Here is a 23,263-nt window from a genome sequence, read left to right on the forward strand (position 1 = left end):
GGAAAGGGGTGAAAACATAACTCCATCTCCCTTAGGTGGCGGAGGTAACAAGGGGCGCCATTTACCTGCAGTGGTGGCTTTTGTAAAATACATAGCGAATAGTTCATGCAAAGTGTGCGAAAGAAGAAATTCCATGTCAGCTGCATGAGAAATGAACATTTCCACAAAATATATTGTTACTCGATGCTGTTTACAGTTACAAATCAAGTGCCACTCGTTATCTGAGTGTTGAGGTTTAAAAAAATTATATTATTTTCTTTGATACTCATTTCCTTTCATCTATGCTTCACTTAATCTTTGTCTTCCTTCCCCAGCAGTCTTCACAATCTAAGCCAACACCTGAACCGCAGCCAGGTCCTGGTGGCTTGACTTCTCAGCCAAGCACAGCCTCTGCCACTCCATCTAATTCTCCTCCATCACTTGATACAAAGGTACTAAGTACTTTATCAGCATCATGAATAGTTAGACATGAATTTGCCATCAAAATTGGCTTGTCTGCACCTTTCACTCTGATGCATACCATACAAGCCAAAGCTAATGACCCCATTTTGTGGGACTTCGATTAGTTAATTAAAGCTTCACCTGTTTTTGATAGGCTTCAGTCAGTCCTGCGATTGGGTTACCATTAGGCCCACCAGCTACTCCACGTGTCCCATTCTCACTCCCATCTGGGAGGCTGCAGCCTAAGGTGCCGGCATGCAGGTGATTATAATGGATTTTCTCTGCTTGGCAAATCTTGAGATGTGTCTGGTGGACACAAGAAGGCAATGTCATTTGAACTATTTTATTTTTGATTGCCCCATCTCAGTGATCCTGGTGTGCCTTCAACATGGCACGAGCCTTCACCACCAAACCCTACAGCTTCACTTAATACGACCCCTCCACCCCCTGCACGTCCACGAGGGTCTGATGGACCACCCCAAGGTGACGGAGAGCCTGCAACAACCACGACGAGCCGAGTTGGAGCGGAGGGTACTCATGATGGAGCACCAGCAGCTCCTTGGGGGCATCCTACTGACATCCCACCTATGGTATGTACATCACTGCAATTGTGATATCAGACATATGCTAGACTGTCTTGTCAAAAATTGCTTACAGTATTTTAAGCTGCAGCTTTAATAATCCTCATGAAAATTAGAATGAAGGTTCTGAGGAGACTGTTTGCTCATGATTTGTCTATAGCTGTAAAGACATCCTTGTCACCATCTAAGCTGCAATTGTAAAGCATTGTGACCATGTGATGTGTATGCCCAACTGTGTTGAGTCTGTAATGGAGATGGCAACATAGAGCTGTTATCGCACTCTGTGTTGTTTCCGTTTTTTCCAAACCCTCCTGCTCCATCTCCACTGTGCGTCCTCAAAATAATTAGTCTTTGCTTTGTTTTTTGTTTTTGTTTTTGTTTTTTGATACGTGCTCACACCGTTTTTTTTTTACCCACATCTGTTTCTCACAACAATTATAATCATTTATTGAACAGTGACAGCAATTCCCAAATCATGATATGAACATTTTAAAAGATGTAAATTATACCAATTCTACAACATCTTGTGCTTAACTTTCTAATAATCAGAAACCTCAAAATAGTTTTACTCGTAAAGAAAGACCCTTGGAAACCTGTAAACAATTCACCATTTTCCGACTGCTTGTACCATCAGCTGGGCTCCGTTGTTTTTGGAGGTTTTGACCCTTTCAGCCTGGAACCTCCTCCCAACAGTGGGTCCACAACCTTAGCTATGTCTCGGCAGTCAGTCACGACAACAATGCAAACTCACAATTCACCTTTTAACAAGACCTTGTAGCTTTACCAATGGATGTTGCACACGTATATGTGCGCGCGCGCGCACACACACACACACACACACACACACACACACACACACACACACACACACACACACACACACACACACACACACACACACACACACACACACACACACACACACACACACACACACACACACACACACTTTAAGTTTGGCTTTAACTTTGTTCCTTTCAGAGTTTCAGTGAGCCCAGGAAGCCGAGCTACGCTGACATCTGCCGTCGCCCACCTCGTGAGATCACCCGTGAATCTGGTTCAGGGTCTCCTCCTTTGCAGGATGAGTGCTCAAGTTCTGAAGGGGTTCCTGAAGTGATACCCACAGATTGTGTTGAACAAGGAGAACAGGTTGGTCTTGTAGATAGGTATACAGAAACTACCACTGAAGAGGGAAAAATGTGCTTAAAGCTCAAATTACGTAGAATTTCCAAGTTTTTATTCCGTTTCTTTCACCCTTGCATCATGAGCAGATAAAATTGAATGCTCTGCAATCTCAAGTATTTTTGTTATTACCGGTTTTCCTGAGAGAACGTGCGTACTGCTATTGTACATATATAATGCATCGTGGTTATATTCCTGGAATTATTACAATTGCACTGGGCCATGGGCTGACAACCGAGGCCTGAGGCCTAAACACCCTCATAAAATTACAGACGTTTGCGTTTTTTTTCCTTCAGGTTACAATTGTGGGTGGAGTCAGGCCAGCTGTCCATCCAATAAGGCAAAGGCAGTCTGTGCCCTCTCAAACCCCACACTCCCACTGGAAACCCCCTCTTCTCGTTTAAAATAAATCCACACGTCCATCCACCCATTGTTCATCCCAATCCCTTGCCCTTTCGCTTCCAAGCCGCTATTCTCCATGCTCCCCGAAAAAGTTTTCGCCCCTCTCACTTAAACCCCGTACTGACTTAAAAGCCTCCTCTTTCATTTAATCCACTTCAATCCCCTTGAATCCTTTCCCCACCCCACACCTTCCCACGGCACGTACCACACCATCACCACAACCAAAGCCAGTTCGGTGCTGTGGGTGGGGGGGGGAAGCTGAATGGCCACGTGCGAGCCGTGTGGCAGGCATGCACAGTGAGCAGACCAGGCTGCCAGGTCAAGGACTGTGCCTGCGGGCCAACGAAGACATGACATAAGCATGCGGTGCCAATCATCACTCAAAGTTGTTGCCCCTCGCTCAAAGCTGAATTCAAGTCGGTGCCCACCAAGGTCTGGAGAGCAGCTGAGCTACTTACTGTCTGCCTTCCAGGAGCGGTCTGCCTAATAACGAGCTGCCTGCTTTATTGTCTGAATGAGTGCACAAACAAAAAGGCTGCGAGAGCAGATGGCAGTATGCAATCATCGGGTGGAGAGGCCACGCACGTACACACACACACACACACACACACACACACACACACACACACACACACACACACACACACACACACACACACACACACACACACACACACTTGTTCACAGCATGGATAGATGACAAAAAAGCTTTTGATGGTGGTTCACATTCGGGGATGATAAAATGCATGCAATTGTACAAGAGCAACCGCAAAATAATCAAACTGATAAAGAAAGCAATGGAGCTATGGAATACATTGATATGACAGCACTCAGACGGAAAGATCAAAATACCAGGAGTGAAGGAAGATACGTCACGGGATCTTCCAAGAAGAGTCTTTCACCCCTCCTGTTTTTCTTGGTCCTGGACCCACTGAGCAACCTCATGAATGAGCAAAGACATGGAATCTCATTGAGCATGCTCATTAATGAACAAGGACAAGGATGAGAGAGTAGCTGAGTTTGTGAACAAGCTGAGAGGGGAATTGTGGGGTCTGGGTGCTTTCAGAAATCCTGAGGAGTTGTGGAGTTCCTTGAAGACCACCATCCTTGATGTTGCCGGTGGTCCTCTTAGAACTCACCATCGGGCAAAGAAGAATTTTGTCTATAAAAGTAGAATGGATAGAGTGAAGGCCTGCTGACCTGGTTACTTTGAGCGGCTATACCAGGTTGATCCACCAGCTGTCGAGTTGGATGTCAGGGGTGTTACTATCCCTATTGCTGACCCTCCAATCAACTGTGGTCCACCTTTGTTTTTGGAAACACAGGCTGCGGTGAAGCAATTGAAGTGGGGTAAAGCTCCTAGGATCTGTGGCATTCATGCTGAACTTCTCAAGGCTAGTGGAAATGCTGCACTCGTGTTGTTGCATGCAGTTTTGTGCTCTGCCTGGAACACACGCATCATCCCAACTGACTTGAAGAGGGGCCTTGTTGTCCCAGGGAAGAGTGATCGCCAGGACTGCAACAACTACTGAGGGTTGACACTGCTCTCAGTACCAGGCAAGGTCTTCGCTCGGATAATTATTGATGGGGTTCACCACCAGCGCCCAGAGCAGTCAGGCTTTACACCAAAGATAACAATTGACTGTATCCTTGGTCTCCGGGTCCTCACCGAACGCAGACGAGAGTTTTGGCAGGGACTGCTTGCAGCCTTTGTTGATCTCTGTAAAGCACTTGATTCAATGAATCGGGATGCCTTCTGGAGGATTCTCGGTCTTCGTGGGGTGCCACCAAAATTCATCAATGTGATGTCTGAACTATACTCTGGTATTGAAAATTATGTGAGATGTGGTGATGCCATCTCTGACTTATTTCCAGTTGCATTGACCCCCACACTTTTCAGCACTTGTATGTATTGGATTCTGGGGAAGATGTCGGAGAGATCAAGCTGTGACAGTGTATCGTTTGGGAATGTCAAAATCTCTGACGTTGATTTTGCAGACGATGCAGTCATCTTTCCGGAGACTGGATATCCTTTTGGGGGCCCTAGAGGTGTTGAACGAGGAGTCGGAGTTTCTGTGATTTACGGGTTTCCTGGGTCAAAACAAAGATCCAGGCTTTCAGTGACATCTTGATTGCTGATATCTTGTCTGTACCTGTTTGTGGTGAGGATGTTGAGGGCATGGAGAGATTCACTTTCCTTGGCAGTGATATTTATGTCTCTGCTGGCTGTGATCCAGAGGTCAATAGATGTCTAGGTCAAGCCTGGGGAGTCATGGATTCACTGGATCATGGGGTGTGGCACTGTCGGTACCCATGCAGGAGGCCAAAAGTCCGAGTCTTCAGGCCCTTGGTGCTTCCAGTCTGTGAGATTTGGACTCTGATAAAGGATCTGAGATGAAGACTTAACTCCTTCGGTAACAGGTCTCTTTGGGGAATCCTTGGCTAATGCTGGTCAGACTTTGCATCCAACACGCGGTTCCTGAGAGAGACTCAAATGAGATTTGTTCCCTGTATCATCGAGGAGTCAGAGGTCAATAAACGTCTGGGTCGGGCCTGGGGAGTCGTGGATTTACTGGATCATGGGGTGTGGCGCTGTCGATACTTGTGCAGGAGGACGAAAGTCCGAGTTTTCAGGTCCTTCCAGTCTTCATTTACGGATGTGAGACGTGTACTCTGACCAGGGATCTGAGACAGAGACTTCATTATTTTAGTACCAGGTCTCTTCGGAGAATCCTTTGCTATCGCTGGTCGGACTTTGTGTCCAACGAACATTTGCTGAGAGGGACTTAAATGAGATTTATTACCTGCGTCCGTGAGCATCAGCTGCGGCTGAATGGACATGTGGCTTGTTTTCCTGACGCTGATCCTGCTGACCAGATTCCCTCAGCGAGGGAGTCTCGTGAGTGGAGGAGGCCAATGGGCCGACCACCTGCCTCGTGGTTACAGTAGGATGATAATCTTATGGATGGGGATGGCCAGACGGTGGCATCTGGAGTCCTGGCGGAAAGTGGACACAGCGACGTGCTGCTCCGGTGCATACTCCCACATCTGACCTGACCTGACATTGATATACCCTGACATCAAATACTTGAATGTCTAAAGAGACAAGAAAGGTGACACATCTACTTTAAGTGGATGATTTAAAACTTTGCACCACACGACAAAATATTGGCACATCTCAAATTGGTGAAACAGTACTCTGACAACATTCAAATGGAATTTGGTCTAGATAAGTGTGCCAAGTGCACATTCATACAAGGTGGACCAACAAAAATGGACAACATAAAAATTGACACACACACATACAACAATACAGAAGCGAGACAACAGGGTGTCTTACAAATACCTTGGAGTGGAAGAAGACCACCAAATATCTCACGAACAAATGCGCAAAACAATTATCAAAGAATACCTTCGTAGAACGAGGCTGCTCCTGAAAACATACCTTTCTCTGAAGAACAAAATTAAAGCCATAAACCAACTCGTAACACCAGTATCCCAGTACAGCTGTGGAATAATAAACTGGCTATCAAAACAAGGAAAATCCTTACCATCCACAAAATGTTTCACAAAAATGAATGCGTCCCAAGAATGTACCGACCGAGACGAGGAGGAAATGGCAGCCTGATGGAGCTCAACCAAGTGCACAGAATGACAACTGTAGGATTGGCTGAGTATGTAAAAAGTGCAACAGACTACTGAATCCAATTTGTAAGCAAACAGAAAGACAACAAACCAGAGGAAGGTATCTCTATCTCACCGAGCAAAAACTTTCCAAAGACTGGTGTGAATGCAAGATGTTACACAAGAAACCAAAACGACAGTGAATGCAGCCCAACAATTGCAAACAAGGACAAATGTGTCCAAGAGCAGTGTCCTAAAGGTTTTGTCTGCTAAAAACAAACAAACAAACAAAAACAACAACTTCCGATATTTCGTCACGTGCCTTGATTAAGCCAATAGCGAGACCCGTCATAGTGTATTTACGAAATATCGTGTATTTACGAAATAAATAATGTATTTACGAAATTACAATATATTAAATGGAATAATCTTTAAATAGTAACGTGAACTTTTCGAAACTTTAAAGCAAATGTCCGAATATATTTAAAAGTTCATGACAGATGCTCTCAAAAGGAACCTCAATGCGAGGATGTGTACAAGTGTTTAGTATTTAAGGAGATCCGGATTGTGTATATAAAGGAGCCGAGTCTAATATAAAGGTTTTGTCTTCACAAGAAGAACAACAACAACAACGCCGAGCTCTCTTAGAGCAGCGTTCGCTACGCAAGACGCTGCTAAAAAGACAAAAGAAAAACATAACAAAACGAAAGATCAACATATATACACAGACAACTGGGAAAATGACATGAGCAGGAAGGTATAAAAAAAAGCATTGGACAGATTGGGAATAGACAAAGAAGGCTCTTTGGAATGTTTAAGAAGAGGTCAGCTCAACTGGGATGGAGAACATATCATTATAAATGGCCAAGGACACTGCACCAATGGCTTGAAGAAAATGGCAGGACTGAGTCAATCGGACAAGTGTAGGTTTTGCAAGGTAGAAACAAAGTACGAGCCACCTCCTATCGTGATGTAAAAAAACTCACGTTAGAGCAGCTGTACACCCAAAGGCACAAATTATGTAGAGTAATCCCCTGGCACATTTGCAAGTCTCAATATTCCAGTTCCAGAAAACTAATCGAAACATGAACCAAAAGCAATCACTGAAAACAAGGAAGTAATGCTTACATAAGATCTAATGATCCTTTTGTTTCGACCATGGACATAGAAAATAAAGCATTGTGACTGGATATAATACTGAGGTACAAAAAAGAAAAGAAGGCATTGCTAATTGAGGTGTCAGTACCCAGCAATTTTGGCCTAAATAATGCAGAAATCAAGAAAATGAATAAATACCAAGATCTCAAAAATTAAGTGAAGTGAAGATCCTGGAAGCTGAAGAGTGTCGAAATTTTACCAGTGATTATTGGAGCAATGGGAGTGATTAAAAAAAAAAAAGAATCTTCTAGAGATCTTAAAAACCATCCCTGAGAATATTACTGCAAACTAACTGCAGTTGAAAGCTGTCCGAAACTCGGTGACGATCCTCAAAAGCACGTAGAGGTGAGCCAGCGTGCAATGTCTTTCAGCTGTTGGGCCCGTGCACTCCCCTTCAAGGGGTTGGTCAGCACTCGGCTCCGCTTAGTGGAGCATAGCGAAGACCTCCCCTGGTGGGTTGTGCTCGGGCCCACAGCCTGGGACCTCGCGCCCAACTGCGCTGTGAGGATCGCCAAAGTGCTTTGGGTGGTTCACCCTGGGCTGGCCTGGTGAGCCAGATCTTGTGGTTTACTCATATGCTCCTTGTCAGCTGGGTGGATTTAGGCTCATGCCCCTTGGTGGCCTGATCTTGCTGGAGGTGGGGTACGTCGCTGGCCGCCAGACCAGGCGGACTTGGGCTTCGCTTGCTTACGGCTCCTGTTGGGATGCCGATTTGGCTTTGCTTGTCCCAGCCCTGCCTGGTAGGGGGTTGAGGGTCATGGCGGAGTCAGACTCTGCCGATTGTTTTCCCCACTCCTATTTGATCATGTGACCAATCCGCAAGCCCTATGGCGGCTCCGTTCCTCATTTCCCCGGGACGCCAGATGATCTTTGAGATCGAATGACAACCTGTTGGGTCATGGACTACCTGATTATGGGTGCAGATCCTGTGAAGCGCTGGCGTATTTCACCAGGAACCATCGCAGGGTGGGTTCGCGAGGCAGCTTCAGTGCCTTCGGACTCTGGAAGTTGGCCAGAGAAAAATCCCCTGGCCCCCATCCTCCATGTCCTTGATCACCTGCACAGCCTCGATGCCCGTGCGATGGTATGGTGGTACAGTAATCCCCCTTTTCTCGCAGGGGTTACGTTCCAAACCTCCCCGCGCTAAGTGAAAATCCACGATGAATGGACGCCTCCCCAAAAAATCAACTCGTCTGGTCTGGTCGGTTTGGGAGTGATCGGGTTTGAGGTGCCTGAGATCGACTCGTCTGGTCTGGTCTGTTTGGCAGTGATTGGGATTGAGGTGCTGGAGATCGACTTGTCTGGTCTGGTCGGTTTGGCAGTGATTGGGTTTGAGGTGTTGGAGAAAAAACTCGTCTGGTCTGGTCGGTTTGGCAGTGATTGGGTTTGAGGTGCCAGAGATCGACTTGTCTGGTCTGGTCGGTTTTGAGGTGCTGGGTCCGAGCAGTGCTCGTCCAACGGCGGCAAACCTTTTTCCTTCCCGAAGCATATATCGAGCACCTTAACTTTCTCCTGGAGCGTCAGGACCTTCCTCTGGCGCTTCGGTTCCTTGCCAGAAGCCTTAGAAGGTGCAGGGCGTTTGGGCGGCATCGTGGGGCTTGGAGAAAAAACGTAGAAAATATTCGAAGTTCACAAGCGAAACTTTGTCTCGTGCGTTATGTGACTGGTCGAGCACCACGCATTATAATTTATTGCTTAAATAATTTATATTTTATATATTATTACCGCGATGTACCGGGGGAATCCGCAGAAAAAATTAGTTACGTTCCAAGGGAAAACCTGCGATGAACCGGGGGCGCGATAGATGAACCGCGATAAAGCGGGGGTTGACTGTATGTATCTCCTTTTCTGTATACCTGGTGTTGGCTTCATGGTTAGGGTGGCGGGCTTTGGATCTTAGGGTCCTGAGTTCAAATCCCGCTCAGTTGTTGAATTAATACAAAGTGGGGTTAACTCGACCTGTCATCCTTCCGAGGTTGGCAAAATGGGTGCCAGCTTGCTGGTATCCTGTGTTGGAGTGGCGTCCCGTCCAGGATTGTGCCCAAAAGCCAAGGACACTGCTTAGGCAGCACCAACGCTCTGCACAGAGTATGGTCCCAATACAATCTCCTCTCCTCCTCCTTTTCTGTGTGGTGGTATCTCCTTTTCATTCTTCTCCTTTTACCAGCAACAGAAACTCCATAATCAAGAGTCCAGTAATCCAATATTTACTCTGTCGTCATTTTTTGTATTCAACGGTTCATCAAGATAATTTGAACCTTGGAAACCATCTTTTGTCAGAAGAAACATTAATCTGGGATTGAGTTCAATGTTTGTTGAGTAGAACTCAAGAACATCAATTCACCATTAAATATCAATAACTTTTTATTAACTAAATGTTGCTGTGCTGATTCTTCTGTTGGTATGAGACCGGTTATGGTTTTTGAATTTGAACATTCATTGTTCTGAATAGTCTTGACAACATAATTTTGGCTGCATGTGGTGGCCCAATACCCTATTAATTGACTTTACATTGGTGTTTCTATTTATTTATTTTTGTTCACTACCTGTATCAGCCCAATGGCTATGAATGTCCTTTTAACTCACATTTGGTACACTGGCCTATTCATATCTTTGTCCTGCTTGTGATTGATCCAAGACTCGTATTGGAGCTTGTAAATTAATGTAAAAATATATAGAATGCACAAGGAAAACGAAAACTTTATTTGCAACCTATTTATGTGTTACTTTTTTAAAAGGGTACTTTTCAAGTAAATGTGTTTTGTTCATGTATGTTCTGGTATTCTCTTGCCCGATCTCAGATAACACAAGCATCGCCAACCGTGGAGCGCCGTGCTGTTGTGGAACGTCGCCCTAGCCCGGTCCGACCTCGTGAACCACGTGACATTCGTAGACCATTGGGTCGACGCTTCGGCCCTCCCCCGCCAGGCCGTGGAGGTCCTCGTCGCTTTCCACGTGGGCCAGAACGCATAGGATCATACGAGACGCAGGCAGGATCTGAGATTGTCGAAAAGAAGTTGGAAAATCAGTAACTTGCAGAGAACGTTTGGCTGAGTAACAAAAGTGCCTGACAATGGACTGCAAGAACCTTTCGGATGAAAAAAAGAAAAAAAAGAAGAAAAAAAAGAAAAGAAACACTTTATCCTAAGTGTTGATTAAAATGGAATGATTTGGGAGTTGATGAGGGGATGGGTGGCATGGTGGCAAATGTAAGCTAACTGGAGGCTCAACACTGCCATCAAAGTCATACGTAGCAGAGAGGTGTCGAAAAAAAACGTGACGTTTTTGAGCCAAATGCTAATCATTTGAGCGGTTGTAGAAATATTTGCTTTGGTTTTCTCCAGAGTTATGCTTTATGATTTTAAACCACCCGGTTTGTTTCTCCATTCCCTTTCCTCTTATCTTTGACTGCCTTTTTGCGGAGATGCTTAATGCTGTTCTCCCCGTGGCGTGGCAGCGCACATGCTATATATTTATCTATATATTATACAGTATAGCCTTCATGGTGTCGCTTTCTCTTTAGGGTCATTTCCTCAAGAGCACCAGTGGAAAAGTGCATCGGTGTAGGGCTTGAAAAGTTGCTGTAAAATGCAAAAAGTGATAAAACGCAAAGCAACAAGTCACAAAATGTTTATATTTTAACAATATTTGTTTGTTTTAAGTGTGTCAGAAGATGAAGGCGTTGCCACGAGTGTCCTTTGTTTTGTTCATTGTTACATTTGTGCTGCTTCTTGTTATGTTGCTTGGGGAGTTTGGAGTACGTTGCCAATTTCTCTGCTTGACCGAGAGCGCTTGGCGTTGCGTGTTTGCAGCGCAACGGCCTGTTAGTTGCTCTGCATGTTCCCGTGCTTTGTGTGCTCCTTTTATTGTTGTCTTTGTTCGTTTTGCGACACGTGAAGTGCTGACCAGTGGGCGGGACTCGCTGGCCTTGGTGCAGTGACCGAAGTTCGCCTCATCTTAACCGCGTCGGAGATTTAGACGTGAGGGTGGTTTGGGAAAAGCTTGCTGTATTTGTGTATAGTAAATCCCGCATTTTTAGCAGATCCTCCTTCCCACTGCCTTGACCCTTTATCACTTTCCTGTCTGAAATTTCTTTAATCTGTGCCTTATTCACATTCAAATTTATTGAGTAACCCCCGACACCCTCTTTCCCTACCCCCAACATCCCACCCTCCCTGTTTAGAACACTTTGCTCGGCTTTTCCTTTTATCTACTTATTTTACAGGGCTAAGTGATTTTAAATTTGCAGCCCATATTGTCTTTTTGTTTGTTTGTTTGTTCATTTCATTTAGCCAGGTTGTGGAGAGGATGTATGCTGAAGTTCGAACGACCTAAATTGGAGCTCAAAGTTCCTTTTGTGTATTCCTCTTCTCCACTAACCTACTGAACCTTCCCAGTAGTGGCACACAAAAGTCTGCCCAATGAACACAGTTATTGACTTTCTTAAAAAAAAAAAAAACTTTTTTTTTTTCTTTTCTTCTGTCCCCCTTTTCCTGTGTCCTACATTTCCCTCCTCAATGATGTATTTGACCTTGTTTGTAAAGTTCTAATTGTGTATAAAAAAAAAGAAGCCATAATCGTGTTTTTGACGATGTGGGTTAACCGTGCCCAGTATCTTCTGTCGATCTGCATGTCTGCTTTGCTTCTGAGGGGGATCGACACTATCTTACTCTCTTACAACGTTGGTTTTGGGATGTACGCTGCGCTCACCTTGTAACCAAAGGGTCCTTTTTTGGGGGATCCATAAAATGGTTGTTTTGAGTCCCAGCAATTGGATGTTTGAAGACGGGGTGGAGGGAATAAGTATGACTCAAATATGTGTACAATTTTGGATCGGACCCGTGTTTTTGAGGAACGGGTGTTCGTGCAGCATGTGCAGGCGTTGACTTGTTCATATTTACAGGGCAGTTCACCGTCCCTCTCCTGCTGGAATTTTTTTTGTTTTTAATTTACATCTTCCGTTGGTGAGTGAAATGAATAAGTCTTTACAGTTGTGGACATGACACTCGACTTTGGTCTTCTGCGTTGAATTCCTCAGTCATTTTGCCGCAGACAGTACGCACTATGGTGAGCATGGCTGTTTGTTCAGTTGGAAATCCACTATAGTAATGGAGTGGTATTGCTTGACTGGTTAAATGTGTAACGTTGCTTGTGAGGATGGGGGAAATGTCAATTTGTATCGTGGTGTGAAGCGTAGTTTGTGTAGAGTAATTGACGAACACAGAAAACGGCACTTCACAAACCCAGGAAAGCCTTACTCGATTCAGGCCTTACCCAATCCGTTGGATTCCCAACACATATTTCCCCTAAATGGCTCACACGGTTTGCTTCACTTAGTTGTGTTCAACAACTCTCTCCAACCTTTTCTGTTCCTCCTTTCCCCATTGGCTCCTCAGATCATATACTCTTGAAAAGTTCTGTCTCTCTGGTGTAGTCACTAATTCAAGCACAGAACTAGTGCTTTGCATTGGTGGCACTGGAGGATACAAACAAAATGATTGTTGAGTTATCTGACATGAAGGATCACAAGATGCTGACGTTTCAGGCTTTACCCCCATACCATTTTGTGTCTGCTGGTTTTCAGGGAGCCACAACAGCACTACCATGCACGGCAGTTTAATCGGGCAAATTGATCTCGCCTGCAGTCCACCATGTTTTTTTTAATATCTCGATTATAGACACGACCTAGTTAGTACTCATTTCTCAATATACTCTCCTTCATTGCCTTTAACTCATTGAAAGCCAACCCGTGCGATGTGAACCTGCAGTCTCCATAAAGCTTGCAGCCATTGTTTGTCATCAAATGTACCAGAACTAACATCAGGCCCATCTGAGATGTGAACTCGCAGGTCTCTCGTCATCCACAAAAACTTGGTTGTATTTAGTCAAATACCCCCTCTCTTCTTCTGCTCCACCCTTCCCACCTCCTCCCCTCTTCCCGAAAACATCACATGTAGCACGTGAACTTCCCTCCTGCCAAGGTGGAGAAATTCCTTGCCACTCAACTCCTCCACTGCTACTGGTCCCAATGATGTTACTTTAGTACTTAAAAAGTGTTCTGCTCTATGTTCTCCTTTGTTGTTTTTATGTAATTCTCTGAGAACCTCTAGTCTGCATCATGGAAAATCACCAACATTAGTCCTAGCCCAGTTCTGGTCGACATATTGCTGTGTTTGAGCCTGGGGAGTAACTGCTGAAATCTATATGTCCGGGTTCTTCCCGACATCTTTGTTCTTTGTTGCTTTCATACTTCTTTCTATATACAGTGGGGAGAACAAGTATTTGATAGACTGCCGATCTTGCAGGTTTTCCCATTTACAAAGCACGTAGAGGTCTGTAATTTTTATCATAGGTACACTTCAACTGTGAAAGATGGAATCTAAAACAAAAATCCTGAAAATCACATTGTATGATTTTTCAATAATTAATTTGCATTTTATTGCATGAAATAAGTATTTGATCACCTACCAACCAGGAAGAATTCCGGCTCTCACAGACCTGATAGTTTTGTCTTTAAGAAGCCCTCCCATTCTCCACTCATTACCTGTATTAACTGCACCTGTTTGAACTCGTTATCTGCATAAAAGACAGCTGTCCACAATTAATCAGACTCCAACCTCTCCACAACGGGCAAGACCAGAGAGCTGTCTAAGGACATCAGGGACAAAATTGTAGACTTGCACAAGGCTGGGATAGGCTACAGGACAAGAGGCAAGCAGCTTGGTGAGAAGGCAACAACTGTTGGCGCAATTATTAGAAAATGGAAGAAGTTGAAGATAACAGTCAATCTCCCTCGGTCGAGGGCTCCATGCAAGATCTCACCTCGTGGAGCCTCAATGATCATAAGAAAGGTGAGGGATCAGCCCAGAACTACATGGCAGGACCTAGTCAATGACCTGAAGAGAGCTGGGACCACAGTATCAAAGAAAACCATAAGTAACACACTACGCCGTCATGGATTAAAATCCTGCAGCGCATGCAAGGTCCCTCTGCTCAAGCCAGCGCATGTCCAGGCCCGTCTGAAGTTTGCCAATGACCATCTGGATGATCCAGAGGAGGAATGGGAGAAGGTCATGTGGTCTGATGAGACCAAAATAGAGCTTTTTGGTTTAAACTCCACTCGCCATGTTTGGAGAAAGAAGAAGGATGAGTACAACCCCAAGAACACCATCCCAACCGTGAAGCATGGAGGTGGAAACACCATTCTTTGGGGATGCTTTTCTGCAAAGGGGACAGGACGACTGCACCGTATTGAGGGGAGGATGGATGGGGCCATGTATCGCGAAATCTTGGCCAACAACCTCCTTCCCTCAACAAGAGCATTGAAGATGGTGCGTGGCTGGGTCTTCCAGCATGACAACGACCCGAAACACACAGCCAGGGCAACTAAGGAGTGGCTCCGTAAGAAGCATCTCACGGTCCTGGAGTGGCCTCGCCAGTCTCCAGACCTGAACCCAATAGAAAATCTTTGGAGGGAGCTGAAAGTCTGTGTTGCCCAGCGACAGCCCTGAAACCTGAAGGATCTGGAGAAGATCTGCATGGAGGACTGGGCCAAAATCCCTGCTGCAGTCTGTGCAAACCTGGTTAAGAACTACAGGAAACGTCTGATCTCTGTAATTGCAAACAAAGGTTTCTGTACCAAATATTAAGTTCTGTTTTTCTGATGTATCAAATACTTATTTCATGCAATAAAATGCAAATTAATTATTTAAAATCATACAATGTGATTTTCAGGATTTTTGTTTTAGATTCCGTCTTTCACAGTTGAAGTGTACCTATGATAAAAATTACAGACCTCTCCGTGCTTTGTAAGTGGGAAAACCTGCAAAATCGGCAGTGTATCAAATACTTGTTCTCCCCACTGTATATATTTTTTTCACAATCGTCTTTATTCGTTCTAATTCTTGTTTTGTTTTTTTTCTCTTTCATCTCTCTTACTTTCTATTTCTCTCTCATTATCTTTCTTTCTCAGGAAAATTGAATTATTGCAGAAATTTTTCTGTAAGACTGACTTGGCTGAGCCTGGATGGGTTTGAGAGTAGTGGAGTAGCGGCTGAAACCCGAATACTATCCATGTTCCTCCTGATGACTCCATATTTGATCTTTTCCTCTCCGGGTTCCTTCTTTGTCATCTTTTTGATTCAGAATAACGGGGTGAAACTAACCCTTTCATCCTGAGAGCAGTGAGCCTTCTCCACATCAGAAATGGAAGTAATGGAATTGATCATTGCAACAGGTCTCAAGACTCATCTCCAGTGTGACCACTCCTCATTTTCATAAATGCCAAGGTGAGCTAATGAAAAAAGCCAAGAATTCACAAGGTTTCGGAAAAGCGATGATAATAGAAAACCAAGACGCCAAGGTGAACAACGAATAGCCAAGATATTGTGAAAAAAAGCCAAGGAGTGGTCACACTGCCCATCTCTTCTCTTGTTCCTGATCTCGTATCATAAGTTTTATTGTCACCCAGGTCATTTCAACCTTGAACATGCTAGTTCTTCGATGTTCCTCTCTGTCGATCTCGAGAAAATAATAAACTGGTCATCTTTCTGGAAAATGTCTATCAGACAAACCCATTATTTTTACTTTATCCCTCCATGAGGACATGTGGCAAATACCCCAATTTGGTTTTGTGGTCAGTCTCAGAGCAGTACGGTGTCTGGGACTCCTGGGCAGTATGACCACTCCTCATTTTCATAAATGCCAAGGTGAGCCAATGAAAAAAGCCAATAATTCACAAGGTTTCAGAAAAGCGATGAAAATAGAAAACCAAGACGCCAAGGTGAATAACGAATAGCCAAGATCTTGTGAAAAAAGCCAAGGAGTGGTCACACTGCTCCTGGGACTCGCTATCAGCTTGCTATAACCTGTACTTGGTAGATTACTTCTGCAAGCTGGCCTTCAAAGCTGGCTTTTACCTTGGAATTTTTTGTAGAGCCAAGTCTCATTGCAGTCCTCAACTTATAACGGTTTTTCAAAGCCTTTCATCTGAATTGTCTAGGAATATGGCTCTCCCCTGTTGACCGATGTTGCTACTTCCCGTTTTGCCGCTATTGAGGTTGTGGAATCCAAGGCCCTTTGTCGTTGGCATCTCGTGACAGGAGGCTGAGGGTGTGCTTCCCGCTCACAGCAGGGAGTTTATTTGTTGGCCTTGCAAGTTTGCTTTTTCTTTGGTTTGTTTTTTTTATCTGTTATTTTCTGCTTTTGCTGCTTCCTTCTCCACTTCTCTGTTCAACCCCTGCCCCTCCAGGTTGCATGCATTTTCTTCCCCAATTCCAAATTTTACGGTCACTTGCAATCATTCATACCCCTCTCCTATCGGTGTGAAACTGTCTTCCTGAGTCTGTTGTCTTGAGCTCTTCCCTCCAGGATTTAAAGTGTGCTGCCCACCACCACCTCATGGTCTCTCCCATTTCTACCTCTAAGCTTTACTACACCCGCTGAGACCCTTCACCCACACTTCGTCGTCTTTGTTCGTGTCCTTTTTTCATTTTATCCGTGACGTTTTGCCCCTCGTTCCTCAATACCTTTGTATAAATTGGCTACCACTCTCATTTTGATCCCTCCCATCCCCTCCCTCCCTTACAGTATTTTATGATGTAATATATTACCTTACTTGCAGAGTACAATGTTTTGTGTATACAAGGGCTGATTTAAAAGACCTAAGTCGTTTTTTTTTTTTCTTTTTCCTTCTTTAATCTCAGTCGTGTGTTATTCATAGAAATGAAATTTCATTTATCCACAAAAGTGTTTGAGGCAGTTGCATGTGGTTTAACGATAGAGTGCGTGCATGTTTTACCACGCTTTGGTTTTATGAATGTTGAGAGTATGCTTGATAACGTCAAAAGTTTCCTTCCTCAAACGGAGATCTTTGTGTGTTCTGAGAGTTGTATAATATGCTTTTTGGTTCCACTGTGTCAGATGCCGGTGTTGTGTGAATGGTTCCCTACGAACTTGATTACCACAACCCCAAATCTCCTCATATTTGCCATTTAAAAGGTGACCTTGTCGACGTTGGTCATTTGTAGCATTGAGAGGCTCAGTTTGTGAGGTTTTTACATTTTGGGTGGTGTTGTGTAAGCTCTGGCCAAAATGTACCTGACCCGCAACTCGTGAGATCTTGTCCCATGGGGTCCTCCTCTTGTTTGTTTTTCCTCCACAACCTTGCCCTTAAGGCTTCGGTCTCTAAAAGGGGAAAACCCCCAGGGATAAATAGGCGTTTCAAATGGGGCAGTGGGTTGGCTTGTATTATTCCAGCCCCAACTTAATCCCCCCTTAAGACAGCATGATTCTGTCTTTGTACAGTGTATATAGATACAAAATGATGACGAGAATTTGGATTCGTTAATGTGATTGTTTGTGGAACTGCAGCCTTGCATTTATAAGGGTAATCTTGTACAATAAATACTATTTTCCTTTCCTCAACAACTTCGTTTCTCCGCTTGTATGCACAGCTTGTTGATGGCTAAGTTGTGCACCACTTGGGACTTTTGATGCGCCCCATTGAGGGGAGTTATAGATGTTCACTTGATTGGTGGTGCACAGCCATGTCTGCCACTTGCCTTAGTTGGACAGTATGAACACTGTTCAGTTTCATCCTCTGTACATACGATAACTACTTAACCTTGTTTTTGGCTTTGCAGTCTAATTCCTTTGTCTACCAGTGTTTGCAATCTTCACGTACTGTCTTCCTGATTTGTTCCTTATCGGTTTCTTTCTGTTAAGCTGCATTTACACTTTGGTACTGGGATTACCTTAAATGATACTTTTTTGTCTTGTCATTGTTTTTGTGATTTTGTTTTGCGGATACCAAAGTTGGAGCACCAGGGTTAACAAGCTTCATTTGTGCACAAGAGTCATGGAGTTTGTCGGTCAATAAACAGTAGCTTGGTCCCACGTACCAATTCCCATTGGGGTTCACCAATCCTACGTACAAATTCCCATTTGGGTTCACCAGTCCTACGTACAAATTCCCATTTGGGTTCATCAGTCCTATGTACAAATTCCTATTTGGGTTCACCAATCCTACGTACAAATTCCCATTTGGTTTCACCAGTCCAACGTACAAATTCCCATTTGGGTTCACCAGTCCTACGTACAAATTCCCATTTGGGTTCACCAGTCCTACGTACAAATTCCCATTTGGGTTCACCAGTCCTACATACACATTCCCATTTGGGTTCACCAGTCCTACGTGCAAATTCCCATTTGGGTTCACCAGTCCTATGTGCAAATTCCCATTTGGGTTCACCAGTCCTACGTACAAATTCCCATTTGGGTTCACCAGTCCTATGTACAAATTCCCATTTGGGTTCACCAGTCCTACGTACAAATTCCCATTTGGGTTCACCAGTCCTATGTACAAATTCCCATTTGGGTTCACCAGTCCTACGTACAAATTCCCATTTGGGTTCACCAGTCCTACGTACAAATTCCCATTTGGATTCACCAGTCCTACGTACACATTCCCATTTGGGTTCACCAGTCCTACGTACAAATTCCCATTTGGGTTCACCAGTCCTACGTACAAATTCCCATTTGCCTTCACCAGTCCTGCATGCATATTCCCATTGGGGTTCACCAATTCTCTCTGTATTAATTCACATTGTGGCTCACCAGTCCCTCATACCATTTCCCATTGTGGTTCATCAGTTCTGTGTACGTCATTCAAGGCATAGCTTTCCATTTATCTTTATTGAGTGTTGTGCTTTGGGTGCAACAGCCATTTCAGCAGTCAGCATTTTCTTTAGTTCATTGCTTTGATTTATTAACTTATATTTGTGCTTTTATTAATGCTTGGTTTATGTTTTTTGTTGTTGTTTTTTGATCTATACTCTCTACCATAAACAAAAAAAAAACCGAACATGTGATTGTTCATAGATTTATTTTGTCCTAATCATGTAATGCCGCATTGTGGCGAATCTTTTCATATAGAGAACCAATGTGGAAATAACAATCTTGATACCAGGAATGTCCACCTCCGGCAGCAATCACTGAATCAATGTCCAGGGAGTGTGTTTGCAGTACTCTGGGCAGTTTGAAACCAATTGTGGAGATGGGTCGTGCAGATATATCAATCTTGAGTTGGAGTCATTTTCCTGGGACATCCAGTTCTTGACATATCTCTCGTAGATCCAGTCGCTTGGTAATGTCTTCTGACGTCATAAACGGTTCCTCTCCTCATGTTATAGAGCCTTGCAACATAGCAAATGAAAGACTCAAGTCGAAGGTGTCCAATTATTTAATTCCTCTAATTTTTGGACACCAGGGCATTGTAATTGATTGCTAAAAATGTTATTGATGCATTTTTTTTTTTTGATGATCCCCACACTGGTATTTTGAATGTTCTCAGAATGCTTCCCATCACCGTTAAAAAGCTAAGGGTACATGAGTTGCGCTTGTTGAACAATTTTATTGCATGAGGCAATTATGTTACGTTGAAACCCACAGTCAGGTGTTCTGCACGTCCCTCGTGCCAAAAAGGGCACTTGGCATTAACTCTGGAACAGTTCTTCAACAAATATATTATCACTTCTACATGTTCGGGTTTTTTTGTTTTCTTTTGTTTTGTTTTTAATGGCAGAGAGTGTATATTTCAACAAGCATGCAAGATTTACATAAAGGACAAACTTTACTTTTCAACTTCACAGCATACAAGAAACTTTACATTATAGAATGCTCGTTTCCAGTGGGCTGCAATTGGCCTTTTTCTGTCTTGCTCGGTTGCCCAAACTGGTTAACCATTATGTGAATCCAAGATAGATCAGTAACTTTGTAACAAGCTGTAAAAGCAATGACAGGACCTAAGGAATTAGGACAAGATGCAGCAAGGACACGACTCGTAAAAGATCTTGATCGTCTTGTTTTGAACGTTCCTGAAAACACAATTACTGTATGCACAAACGGAATCATTCAGAATGTTTAAGTTTTTTTATTTTATTTTATTTTTTTTATTTGGTAATCTTGTTCCAAAAACACTTTTATCTGCAAATAAAAAACCCCCAACTGTTTATCATGGTGTGCTTAATACTTTTTGTAGTTTGTCATGTCATGTCATGTAATGAAGCCAGGATGGGACATCTCTCTAAAGTAATGAAAACTGATCAATGTTAGTTTACTTTTTTATATATATATATTTTTTTGAGAACATTCCTTATTGTTACGCTTGGAATAGTTCATTGATGAGCAAATGCACTAAAGTTTGTTGCGATTCTACAAATGCCGCTCATCGTTATTCTACATTTTGTTTTGGTTCCAGTGATTTATTATTTTGTGATATCTCTATCTGTCTCTCTGTCTCTCTCGTATTCATCTTGGCTTCTGCATGCTGGTTCCTTCTGAATGTCATTTACAAGTTTTGTCACTGTAATTGTCTCCATGTTACTAATTCCGTTTTTATTAATCGCAGTTAATGACCACATATTTTACACAATATTATCGTGATGATAATATAACACAAACTCACAGCTGTTCTGACAATCGACTGGTTTGATGGAGCTGGTGACTGAGCTTGTTACTTCAAGGGCAAACCTTTGAGAGGTTTTTCACACACAAAAAAAACACCTGCCAGGTGTAATATCATGAAGTGGGACACACGTGCATGCATGAGCGTAAGAGAAATTCCATTTGCCATTGGAGCTTTTTCTTTAACCCTCCAGATAAACATTCAAGTGTGAACACCCTTATTGAGGCTACGGGGAGCTGGCACGTTCTACAAGTGCCTCTGGCTTGGTGCTTGAATGGATTAAATTTGATTGCAGTGTTTAAAATAATAAATAAAGACACAAAAAAAATGATGGAGGATGTAACACTCACGCTGTTGTTAATTCTGTATTACATTTGTCTTCAATCTTCTGTGGCTTGATTTTTATTACTCCTGGATCAGGAACTTGTTTTTGGGGTTGATTGCACATTGGGGCATCAAACGTTGCGTTGTTGCAGTTTGATGTCACCGGCTGATGTGTTTATAGGCTGTAGTGTAATTTTGTCATGTGCCACCACAGATGGGGTACTGGTATCGCTGTGAATATAAGAATGTGGGTTATTGGTTCAGCTGATTTTGCCACTGTTGGTGGTCAGGGCACTGTAATTAAATGCAGAGCTAATTTAATAATCGCTGGGTACAGAGTGTGATCTCATAATGTAGAAAGCCCTCAAAATGTACAGGCCAAGATTACTCCTCATATCTAGTACGTGGACTCTTCTGCATTTGGAGCTGTATGATTTTGAAGCAAATGTGATCGTTGCGGTTGCGTGCATTGCAATGGAACAGGGTTGGGGTTGGGAATATGAAAAACGGAAATCTTGGGGGGGGGTGGGACATGCTGCTGGAGATGGGTTGTGCTGTGCTTGGCTGTGCAGAGCTCCACAAGTTATGCAAATTTAATGGAGCTAAACTTAGGATGTACGAATAAATAACCTGTTTGGGGCCTTGAATTGTCTCTGCCTATACGTGTTTATTTGATGGGGTTTTTTGGGGTTTTTTTGCTCAAAGAAAAGAAAGCTTGCACAAAATGAAGCTGGAGTACAGTACGGTGAAATTGAGAATGTCACCGCATGAATTTCTTTTAATTTAAATTTCCACTTAAACACCTCTTGCTAAATGATTCACTAAAGATTCATAGGAACTTTGGTCATGGCGTTCATCACAAAAATTGGTGTTGCAGTGTGGCCTATCGCTGCATTTGTGATGAGTCGATGGACATGAGCTTATGTTATGCAGATATTTTGGAACATCTGCGAGAAGAAGCCTGTGCAACGATTCGTACCACAAGTCCTCCTGATACTCTCACAAACAAACTAGGAAGTGTCTCGCATGCCTCTCAGAGGCAGTCGTCATCATTGAGATGTCAGATATGTAATAATAATCATCAAACAACCTGTTTTTTCAGTCCACTGTAGGACAATAGCCTCTTCAACCAAATTGAGGAACTTTATGGCATACCTTCCAACTGTGTTGGACGGCACAGTTGATGGACATCACCAATCTGACCGGTTATAGTTGAGTTGACAAAATAATACAGACCAGGTCATTCAGAAGCAAGTGTACGACCTGTGTGGCATCTTGTGACTGTCATATATTCAAGCAACCAGATATTTGAGCCTCGTCAGCATGCAGCCTTCACATAGTAAATAGCAGATAATTCCTGACCATCTATAACCCATTAAACTCTGCCCACCATTCTACTACTTCTCTAACTTTGACAGACTAAGCCCCATCCCAACAAAATATTACAAAGCATCTGCTGGTGCTTTTTGATGACAAAATCAGGTCATCGGGAATCAGAGCATTGACCACGTTGTGGGCCATTGTGCCTTTACTACACTTCCTGCCTGCCAAATGATCAAACTTTGTTTTTTTGGGGGTCAGTATTTGATGGAACCTGAAACCTCGTGTCACATGTGAAGATTTGAGTTTCATAACATATGAATGAAGAATGTGGGCCAACTAGTCCATGAGCTGAGATGTAAATTGGAACCATCTTGAGGGACCAGAAAAAAGTGATATTGTTGCGGGCCGGGTATCGGTGACGAGTACGACCGCTAGAGGGAGCTGCAGAGTCGATTCCACCGAACACCCAGAATTTAGATCGTACCTTTTCGGAAAACTCCGAAAGTACGGGTCCCTTATCGGACCGTGAATCGTCAATAATTACACCACGTGGTACAAGGTTATTTGCCAATCTTCAAAATACCTAGAGAGCCACGTGGCGAGTTACCGAGTATTCGCACCCTTGATGGCACCCGTACGAGCCGAGCCGTTAGCGTGCGCAACCCGAGCGGATGGTTGCCGAAGTCCCGTCGGTCCAAATGTCCCCTTACGGCGGCAACAATGGCCTTGCTAATTCTCCAACACGTGTCATGCTAAGCCAATG

General features: G+C 43.6%; 1 protein-coding gene across 3 annotated transcripts in view; it reads left to right on the top strand.

Moving 5' to 3' along the window:
- The window catches only part of LOC147014245 (uncharacterized), a 179,599-nt gene extending 159,201 nt beyond the window's left edge, over positions 1-20,398 (top strand). For 2 of the 3 annotated variants that reach the window (XM_085852020.1, XM_085852019.1), the window contains 5 exons: positions 315-431; positions 596-702; positions 809-1,031; positions 2,004-2,171; positions 10,190-20,398. In XM_085852020.1, the coding sequence (XP_085708146.1) occupies positions 315-431; positions 596-702; positions 809-1,031; positions 2,004-2,171; positions 10,190-10,420 (846 nt within the window). In that variant the 3' untranslated portion in view covers positions 10,421-20,398. The remainder of the gene's footprint in view (positions 1-314; positions 432-595; positions 703-808; positions 1,032-2,003; positions 2,172-10,189) is intronic. The other variant, XM_085852021.1, reaches the window with a different exon arrangement.
- The last annotated feature ends 2,865 nt before the right edge of the window (positions 20,399-23,263 follow it).

The sequence above is a fragment of the Eptatretus burgeri genome, chromosome 13 (assembly GCF_056783735.1).
Source record: "Eptatretus burgeri isolate ZD-2024b chromosome 13, Ebu_testis_v1, whole genome shotgun sequence".
NCBI classification, from domain to species: domain Eukaryota; kingdom Metazoa; phylum Chordata; class Myxini; order Myxiniformes; family Myxinidae; genus Eptatretus; species Eptatretus burgeri.